Below are 22644 nucleotides of genomic sequence, written 5' to 3'. Positions count from 1 at the left end.
GTATAAAGGCTAACGCTGGGTTAAATTTTATAGTTGAGTTTCTCAACTATATAATTTACCCGAGCGTTACAATTTATTAAATTGGTTTTTAGGGTATGGTCAAAAATCTAAATTGTGCATTTCGTATAAATATAAAAGTGAGCTTTTATTTGTTTACTAAAGGTAGGGCCCACTGGCCTTATGATCAAACATTGTTAACAGAAAACCTAGGTAGTTATACCTACACTCTGAAAAACTCTGCTATGCGAAGAGAGAAAAAAAGAGCATTTGCCCCTTTACCACATTTAGCAGATTTACCCAGAGTTTACACCGTTTCATGAATACATACAAATAGAAAAAACAAGAAATTAGATAGTAAATTTCAAAACAGTTAATTCAAAGAAAAGAACGGAACAAATACCAGAGTAATTTGTTTTATTTGTAAGTACCTACAAAAAATACATTTTAAAGATAAAGTCATTGATGCGTGGGCTCCAGGAGAGTAAAAAACGAATTTTTGAATATTCGTTTGATGATATTATCTAGATGTGTCAGGTGCACGAACAAATTAAGTCTACTTGTCCATGTCCATTGATAAAAGCGTTAAACCAATGGTGGCCGACTATGGACAGTGACGTGGAAAACTTTGTGAAAAATGCCGTGAATGCTTGCTAGTGTCTCAACCGCTAAACCGGTACCAATGAAAAGTCATCTCTTTCCAAATGGTCCTTGGCAATGTGATGCAATGGATTTGTTAGGTCTTTCAAAACTTGATTTTTAAATTTATAAAGAATTACTACACAAAACTGATTATTTTTTTTCGTGTTTTTTAATTTCTTAAAAAACGATCTTTAAATTTTCTTTTCTGAAAACACTTCCTAATAAAATATGCAAGTTATGTAAGTTTGTATATGTGGATACCCTAGCCAACCATGTCCTTGCTTTTTTCTATTTCCAAAAACAACGAAAAGTGAATTTTCGGTGCAGTGCAAAACACCCGCGGAAAAAGCTCCTGCACCCGCGGCAATAACGAAAATGTAATATTCCCTGCAGGCTTTCTTTCCTTTTTAAAATCGCAATTGCACCCGTGGATCAAAAATAAAAAAAAAGGTGTCTATTATTCACATTTAGAGTGACAAAAAAACCGTGGGGCTTAATGCCTTTTTGGAGTGGGTGTTATTGCCACTTTTAAAAGAAAAAAAAACTTGCAGGGGATATTTTCTTTTCGTTTGGAAGAAAATACCTTCAGGGATTATTGCGGCGGGTGTTGCACAGCACCGTTTTTTTTTCTTTACATATCGACGATGTCGTGCAATAACCCCCGCGGCAATAACCCCTGCAGGGGTTTTCTCGCAAACAAAAAGGAAATATCACATGCAGCCTTTATTTTTAAAATGCCAATAAGATCGAAAAACAAAAATATTGCAATGCATACGCACCATTAGCATTGAGGACCTCCCAACCTCCCTGCTTGGGCACACTATATGTATGGATGTAGGCAAATTTTCATCAAGAGTTTTTTTGGAATCGAAAAGAATATTGGCAACTCAGTACTTAGCCCAGTAAAATTTTACACGGGAAACAACAACAAAAGATTGCTAAGGTTAAACAAAAGTTTTTTATTTGTTGGTTTATAGAGAAATTTTTTCCTAAACTTATATATTTTTGATCCTTCAACAATAAAGATCATAAATAAATAAATAAATAAAATTAATCAATTGTTATTTACCTACAGCATAAAACGTTTACTCAGTAAAATACTGAGTACCAATAAAACACGGCAAATATTAAGTGGTCAGTAAATGTTTATTTTGAGTCTAATACGATTCTGAGATCAGAAAAACTAGATTCACGATGTAAATGCGTCGAGTTTAAACGATAGTCATAATTAATTAAATTACGTTTGCGTGTGAAACTCATTGTCTTATACTTGTCTATCTTTAAAAACAAACGATTCTTGGCGCACCATTCCCAAAATGTATGTAGATCATATTGTAGTTGTTCACACTCCGTAATGGAATTAATTTTTCTAAATATTTTTACATCATCAGCATAGATTAATGTCATTGAATGTTTTATACAGATGGAAGATCATTTATAAATAAAATGAACAGCAAAGGGCCAAGGTGACTCTCTTGGGGAACACCAGACCAGAATGAACTCTAAGTTGACAAGAACGGTTTCTTCTAAACATAACACTATAATATCTACATATCTTTAAGGTAAGACGAAATCCACATAACAAAATGACCATTGAGTTCAATTTTATTTAATTTACTCAGTAGTATTTTATGACTTAATTTATCAAATGCTTCGCTTAAAACTGTGAAGATGCAATCTACTTGGGAATGATTTTTGAATGAATTCAAACAAAAAGTAGATAACTGCAATAGATTAGTGACCGTAGATTTTTCCTTCACCAAACCATGTTGATTTTCACATATAACAGATGAACAATTAAAAGAAATTTTTTCACAGACAAGAGATTCGAACAGTTTAGGAATAGCTGAAAGTTTCGCTATAGGACGATAATTAGTTATTAAGTTCATAGGGCCTTTTTTATAAACTGGTACTAGATAAGAATACCAAATACTTGGGAATATCACAACATTTTAAAGACTCCTTGAAAACAATGGATAAGAAATATAAGGCACATGCAGGTGGCCATGGCACAGAGGAATAAGTAGATGACTTCAGAGCCAGACATCGTGGGTTCGAGCCCAACGGTCGGCTCAGAAGTTTTTTCTAAATCGCCAGCTTAACTGAAGCCACCTGTGCGATAATATGAGACAATTTTCAACTATGTCTCCTCCTCTGTGCCACGTAGTTCTATGTTATATGTTCTTTCTTTGTGTCTATCTGTCCTTCTCTTTGTCATTGTCTGGTGTTGTCTCAGCCAAATGGCCTCAGTTGCCGCGCTGATAAGTGTCAGTAGTTCGTACATTCATGTACGAAGTACTATGTATATAATAATAATAATAAATATAAGGCACACATTTTTTCTACATAAATGATGGTATACCATCTGGAGCAGAACTATAAAACATTCATTTAGTTTTAAAATAAGTTCACGTATAGCAGCCTCAGAATTAGAAAAATTAAATTTGTTTGTTTGTTTGTTTGTTTGTTTGTTTGTTTGTTTGTTTGTTTGTTTGTTTGTTTGTTTGTTTGTTTGTTTGTTTGTTTGTTTGTTTGTTTGTTTGTTTGTTTGTTTGTTTGTTTGTTTGTTTGTTTGTTTGTTTGTTTGTTTGTTTGTTTGTTTGTTTGTTTGTTTGTTTGTTTGTTTGTTTGTTTGTTTGTTTGTTTGTTTGTTTGTTTGTTTGTTTGTTTGTTTGTTTGTTTGTTTGTTTGTTTGTTTGTTTGTTTGTTTGTTTGTTTGTTTGTTTGTTTGTTTGTTTGTTTGTTTGTTTGTTTGTTTGTTTGTTTGTTTGTTTGTTTGTTTGTTTGTTTGTTTGTTTGTTTGTTTGTTTGTTTGTTTGTTTGTTTGTTTGTTTGTTTGTTTGTTTGTTTGTTTGTTTGTTTGTTTGTTTGTTTGTTTGTTTGTTTGTTTGTTTGTTTGTTTGTTTGTTTGTTTGTTTGTTTGTTTGTTTGTTTGTTTGTTTGTTTGTTTGTTTGTTTGTTTGTTTGTTTGTTTGTTTGTTTGTTTGTTTGTTTGTTTGTTTGTTTGTTTGTTTGTTTGTTTGTTTGTTTGTTTGTTTGTTTGTTTGTTTGTTTGTTTGTTTGTTTGTTTGTTTGTTTGTTTGTTTGTTTGTTTGTTTGTTTGTTTGTTTGTTTTTTTGTTTGTTTGTTTGTTTGTTTGTTTGTTTGTTTGTTTGTTTGTTTGTTTGTTTGTTTGTTTGTTTGTTTGTTTGTTTGTTTGTTTGTTTGTTTGTTTGTTTGTTTGTTTGTTTGTTTGTTTGTTTGTTTGTTTGTTTGTTTGTTTGTTGGTTTGTTTGTTTGTTTGTTTGTTTGTTTGTTTGTTTGTTTGTTTGTTTGTTTGTTTGTTTGTTTGTTTGTTTGTTTGTTTGTTTGTTTGTTTGTTTGTTTGTTTGTTTGTTTGTTTGTTTGTTTGTTTGTTTGTTTGTTTGTTTGTTTGTTTGTTTGTTTGTTTGTTTGTTTGTTTGTTTGTTTGTTTGTTTGTTTGTTTGTTTGTTTGTTTGTTTGTTTGTTTGTTTGTTTGTTTGTTTGTTTGTTTGTTTGTTTGTTTGTTTGTTTGTTTGTTTGTTTGTTTGTTTGTTTGTTTGTTTGTTTGTTTGTTTGTTTGTTTGTTTGTTTGTTTGTTTGTTTGTTTGTTTGTTTGTTTGTTTGTTTGTTTGTTTGTTTGTTTGTTTGTTTGTTTGTTTGTTTGTTTGTTTGTTTGTTTGTTTGTTTGTTTGTTTGTTTGTTTGTTTGTTTGTTTGTTTGTTTGTTTGTTTGTTTGTTTGTTTGTTTGTTTGTTTGTTTGTTTGTTTGTTTGTTTGTTTGTTTGTTTGTTTGTTTGTTTGTTTGTTTGTTTGTTTGTTTGTTTGTTTGTTTGTTTGTTTGTTTGTTTGTTTGTTTGTTTGTTTGTTTGTTTGTTTGTTTGTTTGTTTGTTTGTTTGTTTGTTTGTTTGTTTGTTTGTTTGTTTGTTTGTTTGTTTGTTTGTTTGTTTGTTTGTTTGTTTGTTTGTTTGTTTGTTTGTTTGTTTGTTTGTTTGTTTGTTTGTTTGTTTGTTTGTTTGTTTGTTTGTTTGTTTGTTTGTTTGTTTGTTTGTTTGTTTGTTTGTTTGTTTGTTTGTTTGTTTGTTTGTTTGTTTGTTTGTTTGTTTGTTTGTTTGTTTGTTTGTTTGTTTGTTTGTTTGTTTGTTTGTTTGTTTGTTTGTTTGTTTGTTTGTTTGTTTGTTTGTTTGTTTGTTTGTTTGTTTGTTTGTTTGTTTGTTTGTTTGTTTGTTTGTTTGTTTGTTTGTTTGTTTGTTTGTTTGTTTGTTTGTTTGTTTGTTTGTTTGTTTGTTTGTTTGTTTGTTTGTTTGTTTGTTTGTTTGTTTGTTTGTTTGTTTGTTTGTTTGTTTGTTTGTTTGTTTGTTTGTTTGTTTGTTTGTTTGTTTGTTTGTTTGTTTGTTTGTTTGTTTGTTTGTTTGTTTGTTTGTTTGTTTGTTTGTTTGTTTGTTTGTTTGTTTGTTTGTTTGTTTGTTTGTTTGTTTGTTTGTTTGTTTGTTTGTTTGTTTGTTTGTTTGTTTGTTTGTTTGTTTGTTTGTTTGTTTGTTTGTTTGTTTGTTTGTTTGTTTGTTTGTTTGTTTGTTTGTTTGTTTGTTTGTTTGTTTGTTTGTTTGTTTGTTTGTTTGTTTGTTTGTTTGTTTGTTTGTTTGTTTGTTTGTTTGTTTGTTTGTTTGTTTGTTTGTTTGTTTGTTTGTTTGTTTGTTTGTTTGTTTGTTTGTTTGTTTGTTTGTTTGTTTGTTTGTTTGTTTGTTTGTTTGTTTGTTTGTTTGTTTGTTTGTTTGTTTGTTTGTTTGTTTGTTTGTTTGTTTGTTTGTTTGTTTGTTTGTTTGTTTGTTTGTTTGTTTGTTTGTTTGTTTGTTTGTTTGTTTGTTTGTTTGTTTGTTTGTTTGTTTGTTTGTTTGTTTGTTTGTTTGTTTGTTTGTTTGTTTGTTTGTTTGTTTGTTTGTTTGTTTGTTTGTTTGTTTGTTTGTTTGTTTGTTTGTTTGTTTGTTTGTTTGTTTGTTTGTTTGTTTGTTTGTTTGTTTGTTTGTTTGTTTGTTTGTTTGTTTGTTTGTTTGTTTGTTTGTTTGTTTGTTTGTTTGTTTGTTTGTTTGTTTGTTTGTTTGTTTGTTTGTTTGTTTGTTTGTTTGTTTGTTTGTTTGTTTGTTTGTTTGTTTGTTTGTTTGTTTGTTTGTTTGTTTGTTTGTTTGTTTGTTTGTTTGTTTGTTTGTTTGTTTGTTTGTTTGTTTGTTTGTTTGTTTGTTTGTTTGTTTGTTTGTTTGTTTGTTTGTTTGTTTGTTTGTTTGTTTGTTTGTTTGTTTGTTTGTTTGTTTGTTTGTTTGTTTGTTTGTTTGTTTGTTTGTTTGTTTGTTTGTTTGTTTGTTTGTTTGTTTGTTTGTTTGTTTGTTTGTTTGTTTGTTTGTTTGTTTGTTTGTTTGTTTGTTTGTTTGTTTGTTTGTTTGTTTGTTTGTTTGTTTGTTTGTTTGTTTGTTTGTTTGTTTGTTTGTTTGTTTGTTTGTTTGTTTGTTTGTTTGTTTGTTTGTTTGTTTGTTTGTTTGTTTGTTTGTTTGTTTGTTTGTTTGTTTGTTTGTTTGTTTGTTTGTTTGTTTGTTTGTTTGTTTGTTTGTTTGTTTGTTTGTTTGTTTGTTTGTTTGTTTGTTTGTTTGTTTGTTTGTTTGTTTGTTTGTTTGTTTGTTTGTTTGTTTGTTTGTTTGTTTGTTTGTTTGTTTGTTTGTTTGTTTGTTTGTTTGTTTGTTTGTTTGTTTGTTTGTTTGTTTGTTTGTTTGTTTGTTTGTTTGTTTGTTTGTTTGTTTGTTTGTTTGTTTGTTTGTTTGTTTGTTTGTTTGTTTGTTTGTTTGTTTGTTTGTTTGTTTGTTTGTTTGTTTGTTTGTTTGTTTGTTTGTTTGTTTGTTTGTTTGTTTGTTTGTTTGTTTGTTTGTTTGTTTGTTTGTTTGTTTGTTTGTTTGTTTGTTTGTTTGTTTGTTTGTTTGTTTGTTTGTTTGTTTGTTTGTTTGTTTGTTTGTTTGTTTGTTTGTTTGTTTGTTTGTTTGTTTGTTTGTTTGTTTGTTTGTTTGTTTGTTTGTTTGTTTGTTTGTTTGTTTGTTTGTTTGTTTGTTTGTTTGTTTGTTTGTTTGTTTGTTTGTTTGTTTGTTTGTTTGTTTGTTTGTTTGTTTGTTTGTTTGTTTGTTTGTTTGTTTGTTTGTTTGTTTGTTTGTTTGTTTGTTTGTTTGTTTGTTTGTTTGTTTGTTTGTTTGTTTGTTTGTTTGTTTGTTTGTTTGTTTGTTTGTTTGTTTGTTTGTTTGTTTGTTTGTTTGTTTGTTTGTTTGTTAGTTAGTTAGTTAGTTTGTTAGTTAGTTAGTTAGTTAGTTAGTTTGTTAATTAGTTAGTAATACAAGCGTATTAATACAATGAAATTATTAGTCTGAGTTAAAAACAAATACAAAACAAATAGGTTGTAGTAAAACAACGACCAAAATGATCACTTTTTATGCTCTCTAAATTACAATTGCTAAAATTTAGAAACTTCAAAATCGAATATTTTAAGCCTTGCTTATTAACTAAAAACCAAAATTTATTTCATTCGATTATTTTTATAAATTTGAAAGTTATCCACCAATTTATGAAAGTTGAACAATTATGTGACGGAACACCCCCCTTAACGAATTTGGTTCATACACTAGATTTTGTTTTCACTTTTTCATATTCACTGCGAAATATCGGAGTGAAACCAAATTTACTTGTTATGAAAGTTTTAGATGTTTGTTTTCATTTTTTTACAAACGAGAATCTTATTAAGGTTAGAGGGACACAATATTTTCGATTCACTTTTTCACAGAACCAGAATAGGCACCCTTTTATAGCTGCATGAATTTATTATCGGTAATACTTACGTTGAATATATATTATACCTTTGTTTTCTTTTATTCTTAGATTAAAGAAATATTTATAAACCTCTGCAGCAGATTATATTCCGTGTTTCGCAGTGTTTTTTTTTTCAACAGTAGTTGGGAGTATCGATAATATTATACCTGTCAACAGTAAGCAATTCTCCGGAATCGACATCGATGGTCAGAATTTCGCTTTGAAAACTGCTACAATTTGTCATGTAAATAGAAGATCGTATTTCATCGCCTAAGACGATAGCTGATGTAGCTCCGGCTACAACCATAGCCGGAGTTGTTCCTCCAGAAGTTGTTAAAACAGACGGAACTATATTACCCTTTTCACGGTATTTCCGGCCAACAGTATCAACCAAGTGTGTTAATTTGTTCCTGAAACGAGTTTTATGTAGAAAAAAATTAAGAATGTTGGTAGGACAATTATTAAAAATATTTCAGCTTGTTCTTTTTTCAAACCTGTATTGAAGGGCTTTTACAAAGAACTTCATAATTTATTTGATTAATATAAGCAATTATTTTAAAATGTGTTAAATTCCATTTTAATATTAGGTGTGTTTTTTGCAAGTAGGTAAATAGATTAGATAATTTGTTCGTTAAGGCTTGCGTATGCCGTCTGCCGATTGACTTCTGTTTGAAATACATAGCATTTATAACATAAAATAAACAAATTTCTTTTTTAAAAAAGATTCGTTTATGAATTGCTTGCGGTAAAACATTGCTGTTCCAAAATTTTCTTCCGATTACTTCACGTTGCTGTCGAGCAAATTTCTGCGTGTCTCACATAAAATTGGACACTTTCCTAATAAATTGATTAGATTTTTCCTTACTCTTAAAGCCAGAACTATAATTGTCGCATGCGTCGCACGAAACGGAGGGGAACAGCGCTCGCAACCGCACTCGACGGATGAAAACTTGTACAAAATGAAAAGAAAACAACAACAAAAACGTGAATTTGACATTAGCATCCGACTGCTTCCGCCAATTATAGTTCTGGCTTAAGTTACAAAGGCTGCATTAGATAGGCAGACCCTCCCGACGTGGTTTATAATTAAGACTTATCAGTTCTTCTCACTTTTTGAGTAAGTTGATCTATTCACCCAGCATGTAGCTTCATTTATAGAGTCGACTCTAATTTTTTCATCTAGAATTGAAATAAGATTTCGGCTTAGAGTGCATTCTTGTTTAACTCCCATCTTTGATTCAAACCACTCCGACTTTTCGGAGTCATTCCTTATATGGTTAGCGATGAATTTCGTATTGAAATCCACAGTGTTGATAAAAATTGCATTCAATGTGTTTTTTTGTTAAAAATATTTATCAAAAATCTTGACTTTGAAATCGATTATTTAAAAAACAATTGATTGCAATAACTTAATTTAAAAGTTAGAGCTAAATGTACCTTCAGTTCTGGCTTTTGAAAAAGGTATAATTAATAACTTTAAGTATTTCCGTTGTTTTTTAATAATTTCTTTTGTGATTTTAAGTAAAAAGACACCAACAGAATTAATATTTTAAACAAACACAAAGACAAATAACTGTAAATTTAGCTTAGAAAAAAATGTAAAACGCGCCAACATATTACTAATATAATCAATGTACATTTTAACATAACTAGCTTTAAGCAAATTGTATACATATAATAACTGTTCAATAAAAATATGGTTAGATCGTTCTGTAAATTGTCTCATTTCAACCTTAATGCGCTCAACCTTTCCAGCACAGGGCGCTCGTTTGGGTTGGACTGGACATGCCTACACGGTTAGAAATTCTGACGTAGTTTTTAAGCAAATCTTTATTTTTTATATTTCGATTTGTAATAAACGCAGGTTTTAAATAATTGTTTTATCAGTTTTAAATGTTTTGTATTTAAAACCTTATTTTGAATACAAAAACATTAAAATGTTATTAAAATTATAAAAATATGTATAAGAAATTTGAATGAAAAACTTATTCCTATACTGCCCATTATCCGTTATGTGCTACGGCTGTCAAACATGGGGATATCAGTCACACGAAGAAGTAGAAAAACTTCAACGTTACTTTCTCAAACGGCTATTCTTCTTACCATCCAATATTCCAAACTATGTTCTTATACTTGAAAACGGCCTTCCTGCTCTTTTTATTCATACTCTAAAACTCCACATCTTGAAAGTACTGGCATATTCACTATTCACCAAATAGAATTCAATTGTCAATAGCAAAGTACATCATAGATAACAAAGTGGAGTGGATAGGAGAATGGAGAGAATGGGCAACGAAGTGTGAAATTGAACTAAATTTCCAATATACTAACATAATCTTACTAAAAGAACAACTCTACGGGTTATTACAGGCTGTCGACATCTACCAGCGTAATGAAAATTTACAAAAAATGTCATCTTCAATCAACAGAGTCATTTACCCCGATTTAAATCATAATCTTTTAAATAACTATTTTAGTGATGAATACAGTACTGTTCTGTAAAGCCAGAAGCGAGCAACTTAATTTAAACGGGTCACCCTATAAGGGTTCACCCACTACACATTGCACCCTTTGTAATTTGAATTCAAAAGAGGATACTTTTCATTTTTTATCAATATGCTCAGTTTATAAAGAACTTAGAGTCCTCTACTTCGGGAAACCAACTCTAACTATGGAGCAAACGTTAACAATTTTAAACGGTGAAAATTGGAAAAACCTAACCAATTATCTTGAAAAATCAATCTGTTACAGAGAAATGATTATAACTGAATTTTCTTAATACTTAAATTAAAAACAGTACAATTATATATCATGTTTTTATAATTACAAGTATATATTATTGTTGTATATTATCTATTTTTTTTATTATTATTTTAAATAACTGAAATTTTTGTTTTAACTAAACTAAAAGTCTGTACATAATGCTTAAATTAATGGGTTCAAAAACCCGTATTTTTGTTTTAGTCAAACTAAAAGCCTTTTTTTGTAACCTTGAAACCAAGTTTTACTCAATTTTATTTTTGTTTTTGCCAAACTAAAAGCTGTTAATCCATATGTCAAAAAAATTATGTATTATCTATTAAGTAATTTATTTTTGTTTTAGCTAAACTGAAAGCCCTATTTGCATATTTATATAATTTTTGCAATTGTTTATTTACATTTTGTTAAATAGTAAACATTTTCTTTGAATACGATTTGAAAACACATAGTCAATCTGGCAGACGGCATTGCCACCGCCAAAACACTTCTATTACCAAATTTAAATTTTATTCAATTGTAACAGAAACTATTGTATTTAACAATTTTAAGTAATAAAAACATCTATCTATCTATCTTATACTCTGTCCGATAAAAATTGGCAGTACAGGGAAGATAGGACATTTTCAGCTCACTCTGCCTCACGCCTTCTGGATATGTATCACAATTCCAATTGTATTTTCAAAATTTGTTTTTTTGAAAATTCATTTTTCAAAAACTGTGCCATAAAATTGCTTTGTTTAAAATTTTTGTTAAAGTCTAGGGTTTTGGCTTTACAAAAAGGCAAAACACGTTATTGTAAGTATAACCGTTGATTTTTATTAATTTTTTTTCCAAAATAAGTTAATTTTTTTTAAATTGTGCCTCCCCGCTAAACGAGTGGGAATAGACCCCCCCCCCCCCTCCCATACGATTTTTTTCTTGTCTCGACCTAACCTACACGCTCTAGCTTTTTGGCACATTACTCCGGAATCACCCTGTATTTTGAATTAGAGCAAATAAAAAATTGATTTAACTTTTTTGAACATGCTGATAATATTACCTTTTGTCGTTAGTATTAATAAAATACCTATTGGCAACACAGTTTATGACACATCCCTGTCTTTTCTTTTTATGTAGCTTAAATGTATCTTTTCAATTTTCTCTTTTCAAAAATATCATACTGTTGCATTCTTTCAATTCAATTTATTCGTTTGTTTAATAAAGAATATTCTAGACGCGCTAAGCCTGTGGTTATAAAAATCAAAGTGTTTTTCTTTAATAAAAAAGTATATTTTTCAAATTAAATTATGGGCACATACCCTCACTGCGTTAATAATAATTAAGATTATCTGTAAAGTGAGTTTGATTTAAGATCAGTACAGTAGATACGCATTTGTTTGTTGTTTGCTTCTACGTAAATCTAAAAAATAATCATCAAAATGGCAGGAGCCATTGCTCACATTGAAAAGTTGCAAAAGGATAATTTCGACACATGGAAACTCCAAATGTGTGCGATTTTAGTTAAAAATGACCATTGGGATTACGGAAACGGCTCAAACCAAAAACCAGCCGAGGTCGTAATAGCTGCAGGCGTAGTAAGCAATGCAAATGAAATAAATGCATGGGTGGTGGCCGACCAGAAAGCAAGGGCAGACATTATTTTGTGTATGTCACCGTCTGAGTTGTGCCACTGCTGCACATCAAATGATGTATGGACGAAACTAGAGCAAGTTTACCACTCAAAAGGTCCTGCTCGAAAAGCCACCTTGCTCAAGCATTTGCTTTTCACAAAAATGAGAGATGGTGAGAGCATGATGGACCATTTAAACAATTTTTTCGGCACAATAGACAAGCTAGCAGAAATGTACATTGGTATAGCTGAAGATTTGCTGACGATTTTATTGCTTTATAGCATACCAGAGACGTACGAAAACTTCAGATATACAATAGAGGCAAGAGATGATTTGCCAACACCTGAAGCATTGAAAATTAAACTGCTAGAAGAATCGAATGCACGAAAAGAAAAAAATACCCAAGCGAGACAGCAAAAGCAAAAAGCAGATGCTTTTTATGCGGAGTCTGGAAAGCAAAATAAATTTTTCCAACGTAAAAACGAATAACAAACAAATAAGAAGTTGTATAAATGCAATTTTTGCAAAAAGGCTGGACATAAAGCAGCAGATTGTTGGAGTAAGAATGGGGGCAAAAACAAAATTTCCAAACAGAGTGTGTCAAACGCTGAAGATGCATTTGCAGCTGTTGCCTACAGAAATAGTTTTCAAGATTCAGATCTTAGAGGATATAATATATAGAGTGCTTGTGCTGTTAGTTCCGTGAAGCTTTTATAGATGGCTCTAGTTTCTTTAAGTTTTTCGATGAGTGCATGCCTCTATTTTATTTTCATTTGATGGCTGTCATCAACAAGCGTGTTTATTAACAGCTGTGGAACCGGACTCGCACTGAAAAACGAAGGCAGCAACCCCTATCCATGCATATGGCGTTACAATGTATTAGGTATAGGAACAAGCACTCCATATATTATATCCTCTAAGATTCAGATACTTTAGTGATGGGTAGGACACGAATTTAAAATGAGTTTGTATGAGGTACTCATTTCTCGAAATGAGGCGGTACTTTGTCCCACCTCAAATGTCCAATGGGACAAACCAATTTTAGTGGACAATTTCGATTACAAAAAAAAAAAAAATTAAAAATAACAATAACAATAACAAACCTCATTCAATTTACAACTCTTTCTTATTCTTCTTTTTCTTTTTTTTTCTTTCTTTTCTTTCTTATCTTTTTTTTCTTTCTTTTCTTTCCTTTCTTTCTTCTCTTTTTCATATTTTTATTATTGGTTTCATTTTAGTACATTGTCGTATGTCCTCCTCGTTTTCTTTAAAAAAAAAAAACAAACGTCACATCCTCCTCCTCATTACTTCTAATTTTCTCCCCTCAAAATACGTACCTACTACAATTGTCCCATAACACAAAACCCCATACATTAATTTATTTTTCATTTTAAAACATTGGTACTCTTTACTCTTCATGCATTTCTTCATACACATACATTATGTACACACATTTCGTGGCGCGGTACATAACATTCATGATTTTCCTTTTCCTCATACACTCAATTTCATTCCTCATCTGCTCATCATCATGAGAAGAGACAGAGAGAAATACGAATAAGTTTTTTTCTGGAGACGAAAGAGTAAAGAGATATTTTTTGTTTTTGTGGTGAGGTGTGAGGTAATACATTTTTTTGCTTTGAGGTGATGGGACATTTCAGAGTTGTGTATGGGACACTTGTATCCCTTCAAGCAAGAAAACTGAGTTCAACAAAGAAACTCCGACCTCAGACCGCGAAAATCGGGCTTGCACTCACACACTTGCAACTTTTTGTGTATGAACACAAAGTCGAACGAGAATCGAGGTGAAAAATGAGAAAAGGAAAAGAAAGACAAGGCCAACAAGAGCCAAAGCGTCATTTTGTTATTTTTTGTTGAAGTGTTTGGTCGCGTGTGTCTCGTGTCTCGTGTCGTTGTTTGTATAATGTTAGTTTATTAATTATAAACAATTTTATTAAATTATAAACAATATGGAAAACAAAAAAGGTATGTTTTATATATCGCTCAAAGTGTTTGGGTTAAAATGTTGTTTCTTCTTGTGTTGTAGATGTAATCTCTAATGATGAAGAAAAATCTAGAAGGTGAAACATGCGATTGGGTATCTAAAAAAACACCAACAAAAGCAGCAGCATCAAATGAAATAAAATGAAAAAAAAAATGTATTGTATTTATTGTGAAAATTTCGTTTGCCAAAATAAAATAAAAAATAAAACAGTTTCAGTGAAAAAAAAAATAAATCTTGTTCTTTTTTTGGTCGCAAATGCGAAATGTCATCCCTTTCTTATTCCTCTTTCTGGTAGGTTTTCGCTGCTCCGGCTCAGGTCCGCCTTCGGCTCCGTTTTCTCGGAATAGAGATTTTCACCACACCAATACATATGCAATCGACTTCGCGGTGATTATAATTTCCATACTAATTTGAGCCGCCTTCGGACCAGTTTCTGATCCGAAACTGATTTATGGTGGAAATTGTGTGTGATTGTCTTCTTATTTGCAAATTTTACTGTATGTATGTATTAAGATATCTAGTTTTACTTGCACTTTGTTTTTGGTTAGATTTTTCTATTTTAATGCAAATATATTTAAAAGAAAAATTGTGTTTTCGATTCTATTTCAATTCGATTCCTCGATCTGGTATAGTCATATACCTGGATCGAAATTTCAATTCAGATTCAATTCGATCTATAAATCGGTCATACAAACGGGGTAACACATAGCATTTGTGCGTGTCTGGCAAGGTGTCAGGCCCTTCCGATGGCCTACAAAATAATTTTATTGAATAAGTTCCCTGAGTATCATGTATAAAAATGAAGCTTGAGAAAATAAGTAAAGTTAAACTATTTTTTTCAAAGCTTTAAGATGTCTGGCAAAAAAATGGCTGTCGGAATGGGTCTGGCAGTGTTAGTCATACGATTTTTTTCTTGTCTGAGTGCAACCTACACGCCTAAGTTCTTGTTACATCTAATGCAAATTACCCTGTACTAGAACCTTTTTCCTATATTAAAAAGTTGCAATTTTTTTTGAAGATTTTTTTCCTACAGATTAAAAACGGTCTGTCAAATCGAAAAACCGTTAATGTAATAAATGAAGGCAATAAAAAGATCTACAACTTTTACTTCAAATTAATTTTCAAAAAAGCTCAAATAAAAGAGATATGACGAAAATATGGTTTCAAAAAAAAAACCACCCTAACTCTTAAACCGAAGGTATAATCGAAAAAAGTAATTTAACGTAAACTGTAGTAAATTAAATTATCTTCAAGTTTGCTATACATTTTTTTTCTGTAGATTAAAAAAACGTGAGTTATGTGAAAAATTGAAATTCTTATTAAAAAAACAAAATGGCGGCCAAATGACTCTAGATGCGATTGTGCAAAATGTGGTTCTCGACTCGTGTCTTGATACTCTTTCGAGTCCTGAAGTCAAAATGTGTTATAATAAAATCTAACTTTCCCGTATACTAAAATGCGTGTCTGGCAAGGTGTTAGGCCCATCCGATGGGTCTGGTAGCTTACAAAAATTATTGTATTAGTTCTCTGAGTATCATAATATAAAAATCAGCCTTGAGAAAATAAGGAAAGTAAGTACGTATTTTTCGTACTTTTAGCACCTGTTACCGGTAAAATGGCTGTCGGCACAAGGTAGCCGGTATCCATACACTAACAGTATGTCCTAGCACTACGTAATTATATACATTTTGTTCTTGAGAAAATAAGTAATGTCTTATGTCTGCTCTAATTTCTTTAGTTATATTTTTGAAGAAATTGCGTCAGAGTCATGGAACTCATTGAAAACTTCAGAAACCATAACAAGTTGGAATTGTGTTAAGTGTTGCCAAATGTGTTCTTTCATGGATGTTGAAATTAAATTGATGAACATGAATAACCTTTTAATTTTGTTGCTATATATCTGTAGTAACTCCGTTTAAATTCATTATGCTTTCTTTCACCACGTGATACCTATATTATTACAAGCATTACAATGGACTTCTGCCGTCATAAGCATAATGCACTCTGTGAAATAATCAAAATCTTGCAGAGCTTTATTTAAAAAGTATTATCTAAGGAACTTTTTGTGCAAGATGCGGTTTACAACTAATATTTCTCTAAGCCTTGATTTTTCAATCGCCATTTAGAATAAATGTCAATATAAAAAAAACTTTTATTCCTAGGAATAAGCCTTAACTGGAGTTTATCTGGCTATTGAAAAATTGGCTCTAATGTCGGTTTCGATTGGTTTACTCAAGAATTCACTCATTCTGAAATCGAATGGAACAGGTCAAATCGCTTCCACTCACTTCTGTTTCTTTTTTGTCGTTTTCGATTTGAGTAAAACCAATCACTCATTATAAAATCCAATAAAACTGTTTGAATTGCTTCGACTGAATTCCGAAATTTTATATCTGTATTGGTGAATAATCAAATATTTTTTTCTTCCAAACGAAAAAAATTATAAATATGAAGACGACAATGAAGAAGGAAATGTTAATACATAAATCATTCCATTGCATTAAGGTACCCATTAAAATTTTCTTATTAATTTTAATTTCAGAAAAGAATACATTTTTGAATGAAAGCAAAAAAATGATTGAGTATATTTTTGTTGACATTTTAATTTTCATGTAAAAGTGCTTCTGATTTTAAATCGAGAAGAGAATTTCTCATCTGAGAAGCGTTCTGGCTGTCATTTTCATACCAATAAAACGGTTTCAGAAGGCTTCTGAATGCTTCCGGACGCTTCTGGAAATAATAAAAACAATTATTACCCGAGTAAAAATAGAATTCCGCCACACCAACGCTGCACCACGTCCGCACTATTATCAGAAGTTTCTATTGCGCCGCACCACCGCTGCACCACGTCCGCACCGTTTCATTCTGAAAAAATGAAAAAAAAAAATCGCTGTACCAACGCCGCACCAAGACTGCACCACGTCCGCACTATTTCATTTTGAATGAAATATTTGGTAAACAACCGCCGCACCACGACTGCACTACGTCCGCACTATTAAATTAATAGCGCTTACAGGTTTAACTTTTTGAGAATTCTGGAAATGCAAAATGAACCGAGAAAGCTCCAACAATTAAAAAAATTTTTTTTAATCAAGAGAATACGATTGGAGAAGTTCTCCAGATTTTGGACAAAATCAAGAGAGATTTGGAAGACGGGAAAGGGGCAGTCGCTAAAGATATTGTTGAGAAGTACAAATCAGTTTTTTTGGCAAACAAGGGACTCGAGAGAGTTGAACAAATAAATTGAAAAATGAATGGGGTCACAAATCTAGAGCTCCCGCCAAATTTTGCAGTGGGTGATGTCGAGTGCTTTTATTTGGCTCTACTCGTCTCTACAGATGTAGAGACGTCTTTTAACTCCTTTAAAGCACTCTTAAGAGAAAAACTCATGTTTGTTAGAAATTACTACAATTAATTTTTATATTTCATTCTTTCTCTCAATAAATGCCTTTTTATGCCTTTTTCGGAGTTTTATTTTGCCTTTTTCTAAGTTTTTAGGTCCACAAGATCCTATCCCTGTTTATAACTATTACATACGAAAATGAAATAGAAATAATTTTATATGCATAATTAACCAATTTTTTGATAAACAGAGTTCGGAAACTACATAAAGGTTAACTGGAAACATTGGGTTTTTTGCCTTTTTTTTCTATCATAATATGATAAAGTTATTTCATCTTAGACTATTTACAGTAATCTTAAATTCTCAATAAGTCGGGAAAAGTAGTGAATTTCAAGCTTCCACAGTTTCGACCGATTTTAGCCCATATTTCACTGAATCTTTAACAAAGCGTTCTTATAGTTGCCATAAATAAATTTATTCTATCTTCAGAAAGCAGCACATTGTCTAAGCCACGAATTATAAATGACCAAGCACTTGATTATTAACTTAGGTATGCAAATATGAAAACCCTGTTTAAATATCGATAAACGTTATGAAAATTTAAAAATTTTAAATTATTTAAATTTTTTTAATATTAGTGGTAGTTTCCCTGCAAACCAAACCTCAGTAGTTTAGGGGAAATTACAACCACTAACAAAGTCTATACTTTGTAGGTGTATGTGTTTCCTTATTTACCAAAATCTCTCCCCTCAAAATATTGTAGTTTTGTTTTTCCTGAAAAAAATAAACTCTTTGGTAAATGGGAGGAAAAGAGCGCGATGTATGCAAAGCACAAAATTTTGTCTCTTTTGTAATGGCGGCGCGCCATTGATTTGACTTTTCCTGCATTTTATACCTTGATAGCCAAAGCAACATATTAGTTAAGAACAAAAAAAACATTTCTGTGCTCCATTTGATAGATAAATAGAACAATTTACTTAAAAAAATAAATAATCTTCTCAGTGTTATTTGTGAAAACTATTTTCTAAAAAAACAATCTACCAAACAAATTCTACGGCACGCCACATAAATTCCACCACCATTTCTACCATCAAAATGCACAGCCTCGGCCTTGTGAATTTAGAAAAAAATCATAAAAAATGACACAAAAACCACCACCAATTGATTTGGAAAATAAAGGTATGTTTATTTTAAAATTGATAAATTATATAGTTGTTGATTTTTTCTGTCTTCTAGTGGAGATCAATTCCAGACATCAATGACTGAGTTTACAGTTCAAAAGGTTCCTCCACGCCATCCAGAACGAGTGAAACGAATCTTATGTTTAATAGAGACTACAATACTTGAGTGTGATCCACATTCCACAGACTTGTAGTGTATAAGTTAATAAGATTCCCTTCTGCGCTTTGTGAAGCTGATAGTATTATTTTTTTTCTCAGGTCTGCACCCTCCGACCGCTTGTTGATGTGTTCGCTCTAATCCTAGACAAAAGGTGTGTTTTTTATTACCAGCGGTCTTAACTGGACAAAAAAAAACGCCTCGGGGCTTAACCTGAAATCTTGGCAGCACTGTATATTGAATGTTCCGAAAACAGCAGACACAACAAAAATTTAGAGTTGTCATATTTTTCGCTTTAAGGGCCCAACCCATAGAATCCGTTGCGTCCGTTGCGTCGAAGTTTTAAAATAAAATACACACGTTCTTATGGGAAGCGACCCATAAGCGACGGATCGGACGGAGACGGACTTCCCATAAGAACGTGCGTATTTTATCGAGCTGTCAGTCAAAAACTTCGACGCAACGGACGCAACGGATTCTATGGGTTGGGCCCTTTAGTTATTTTCTTGTATTTTTCATGTACGTTTTACAAAGGGATACAAAAATGTATGCTAGCAAAACTATTTTAATACAATTTGTCCTTCCAAACGTGAGTTTTCACGTTTTTTAACAAATTCTAAACAATTTATGAAAAAATTAGTTTGGTAGCACAGATTTAAAACTCTTCAAAAAGTTAAGCCCAGAGAAATCTCCGGGCTAAACAACTAAGCTCAAGGGGCTAAGGTGTTGTTGTATTTAACATGTAAATTGCTTAGCCCACAATGCGTTTTTTTTGTCCAGTTAAGACCGGTTGTAATAAAAAACACACCTAAAAACATCATTCAACAATTCTATCTCGGGTATAAAAATGACGTCAGAGACTCCTTGCTCGCCACAGTATTGGATGCAGTCCGTTCGAGTGACAATCAAGATGTGCACGTTCGTATTACAAACACATTGCGAGGCATGCATGTTGTTCCCCTCAACAGTTGTGTGGATAGATATAATTTTAGAGGAATTCAACGCCAACATTTCTCATTAGGTAAAGTGTCACACAAGACGTATGTTTTGATATTATATAATTCGACTGAATAAATCTAAATCTCTAACCAAAGTTTCAACTTCAGAGTTTATTTGTAATTTCATGTGTAATTTCAAAAGGTTTAGATTCACTAGGAACTAACTACTTCTTTTACGATTTCACCACAAAATTACGTACTTCCAGATGCGAAGTTTCAGTGATTATTCTGTAGCTAAAAAAGTACTGGCAAATGTACATCAGAAGCACTTCCAGATGTGCTTCGCTGATGTACTTTTGAAGTACATTTTTCTGTACTTTTAATGGAGGGGAAATTTATTTCATCTTTCATGCAAGAAAGAGATAGGTGCTTCACGTATTCTTATATGTGCACATGATTATGAAAGTGGACTAAGTCACTTTTTGCATTGTTAGAAGAAAAACTTACATAGTAATTTTCTTATAACGAGTTAGTTATATTTCTTTTATGAAATCACTAGAGGAGCAATAAATAAGTTAATTAACTGCAATTTCGCTTTCAAATAACTTTACCCCTTAAATAATAATTATTTTTAGGCTAGATTTGATGCCATTTTTAGGAGTGACTTAGTTCACTTTCATAATTAAGGGCACACATACAGAAAGTATATAACTGAGTTTTTTCCCGAGCTCCTATCTTTTTTCAGTGGAAAAGAACCCTTCAAGCAAACAGGTCCGACCTCGGTCCGAATCCGCTCCGCCTGAGGCGGAGCTGACTCCGACTTCGGATCAGAAACTGGTCCGAAGGCGGCTCAAATTAGTATGGAAATTATAATCACCGCGAAGTCGATTGCACATGTATTGGTGTGGTGAAAATCTCCATTCCGAGAAAACGGAGGCGAAGGCGGACCTGAGTCGGAGCAGCGAAAACCTACCAGAAAGAGGAATAAAAAAGGGATGACGTTTCGCATTTGCGACCAAAAAAAGAACAAGATTTATTTTTTTTTTCACTGAAACTGTTTTATTTTTTAATTTTATTTTAGCAAACGAAATTTTCACAATAAATACAATATAAAATACAATACATTTTTTTTCATTTTATTTCATTTGATGCTGCTGCTGTTGTTGGTGTTTTTTTTTTAGATACCCAATCGCATGTTTCACCTTCTGGATTTTTCTTCATCATTAGAGAGTACATCTACAACACAAGCAGAAACAACACTTTAATCCAAACACTTTGAGCGATATATACAACATACCTTTTTTGTTTTCCATATTGTTTATAAATTTAATATAATTGTTTATAGTTAATAAATCTAACATTATACAAACAACGACACGAGACACGACGCGACCAAACACTTCAACAAAAAATAACAAAATGACGCTTTGGTTCTTGTTGGCCTTGTCTTTCTTTTCCTTTTCTCATTTTCCACCACGATTCTCGTTCGACTTTTGTGTTCATAGACAAAAAGTTGCAAGTGTGTGAGTGCAACCCCGATTTTCGCGGTCTGAGGTCGGAGTTTCTTTGTTGAACTCAGTTTTCTTGCTTGAAGGGAAGTACTTCTTTTACGTACATATTTCACCGGTTTTTTCTGTAGTTCTGCGTTTGCTGGGTTTCTTTTTTAATTTTTCAAACTACTTAGTTCTTAATATGATTTTAAGTTATGCTTTGCGCGGGTATCAATCATTTTAAGTTTAATTAAATTTTACAAAACTCACCGCGTATTTATAAGAAATATTAATTTTATTTCTTCGCCCCGACGTTTCGAAGAACTTTCAAACTTCGTGACCACGGGATTACAATGGGTTTGATGAATATTGTTAAATGTTGTTGTTTGTTCTCGATCGCGCACGCAAGTTGTACGTTGTACCTGTGCGTAGTTGTTGGTGCATTTTCTATTGCAGTGGGTGATGGTTTGGTTCTTCTTGGATTGAACTTGTGTAGGCTTGTGTACACACAACGCTCACGACGTCAGCTACTTCTGTGTTCATTCTTGTTGGTTAAAGCTTGCTTATCAGTGGGTCCCATGTTGTCGATAGTTTGAAGCTAGAATCGCGGTTGAAATTCTTGTGTTTTTTTTATTTCTATAGCTTCTCTTACTATCCTGGGTACATAAAACCTTTCTGCGGCAATCGATTTAGCTTTATCAAACCTAATAAAATGCTCATCGTTATAAGCAATGTGTTCACATATTGCAGATTTTGTGACTGCATTGTTTTGAATAGCTTTTACGTGTTCATTTAATCTTGTTTTGATCGCTCTTTTTGTTTCTCCGACGTATGATGAATCACAGCTGCAAGGAACCAAATAAACTCCTGGATTTTGGAGGGGAATTGTGTCCTTTGGTGTTCTTAAGAACTGTCGAACTTTGGCTGGTGGTTTAAATATGGTTTTTATACCGAATTTGCAATTCCACCCGAAATCTCCTTAATGTAGGGAAGAAAAGCTAGCTTTTCCAATTGGAAAGGTGTGTTTTGTGTTACATTTGGTTTCGGCTTCCATGCTCTTTGTCTTGAACTGTAACCATTATTTTTTAAAGTCATGTCTACATACTCTAATATAGAGTATGTAGACATGACTTTAAAAAAGAATGGTTACAGTTCAAGACAAAGGAAGAGCCCATTGCAACTCCATCAATTTGAAGATAATATTTTCCGTTGAAGAGACAAGAGGAATTATTCCTCTTGTCTCTTCAACGGAAAATATTATCTTCAAATTGATGGAGTTGCAATGGGCTCTCCCATAGCACCGGTAGTGGCTGACATTTGGATGCAGCACTTTGAAGAACTTGCGCTAGACACATCACCTGTTAAACCAACAATTTGGAAAAGGTATGTGGATGACACTTTTTGTATCATTAAGGAAAATCATTTAGACAGTTTCCTTAATCACCTTAACTCGATACATGAAAAAGTCAAATTCACTATAGAAAAAGAAAATAGTTTGGCCTTTTTGGATGTAAAGTTGATAAAAAGATATGATGGTTCTATCGGGCATACAGTATATAGAAAAAACACTCATACAGACAGATATCTCCATGCTACGTCTCATCACCATCCTTCTAATTTCACCTCTGTAGTATCGGCATTAGTAAACCGTGCACACAAAATATGTGATCCTGATCACCTACAAGAG

General features: G+C 31.9%; 1 protein-coding gene across 6 annotated transcripts in view; it reads right to left on the bottom strand.

Moving 5' to 3' along the window:
* LOC129910214 (uncharacterized) overlaps nt 1-22644 on the bottom strand; it is an 80263-nt gene that overhangs the window by 25163 nt on the left and 32456 nt on the right. For 3 of the 6 annotated variants that reach the window (XM_055987493.1, XM_055987494.1, XM_055987496.1), the window contains exon 2: nt 7641-7883. The exons of 2 other annotated variants lie outside the window; for them this stretch is intronic. In XM_055987493.1, the coding sequence (XP_055843468.1) occupies nt 7641-7883 (243 nt within the window). Of the gene's footprint in view, nt 1-7640; nt 7884-7967; nt 8088-22644 lie in introns of those variants that run through there. One more of the 6 variants, XM_055987495.1, reaches the window with a different exon arrangement.

The sequence above is a fragment of the Episyrphus balteatus genome, chromosome 2 (genome assembly GCF_945859705.1).
Source record: "Episyrphus balteatus chromosome 2, idEpiBalt1.1, whole genome shotgun sequence".
Classification (NCBI taxonomy): Eukaryota; Metazoa; Arthropoda; class Insecta; order Diptera; family Syrphidae; genus Episyrphus; species Episyrphus balteatus.
Note: the sequence above shows the minus strand (reverse complement) of the source record. Positions and strands in the feature narration are given on the sequence as shown.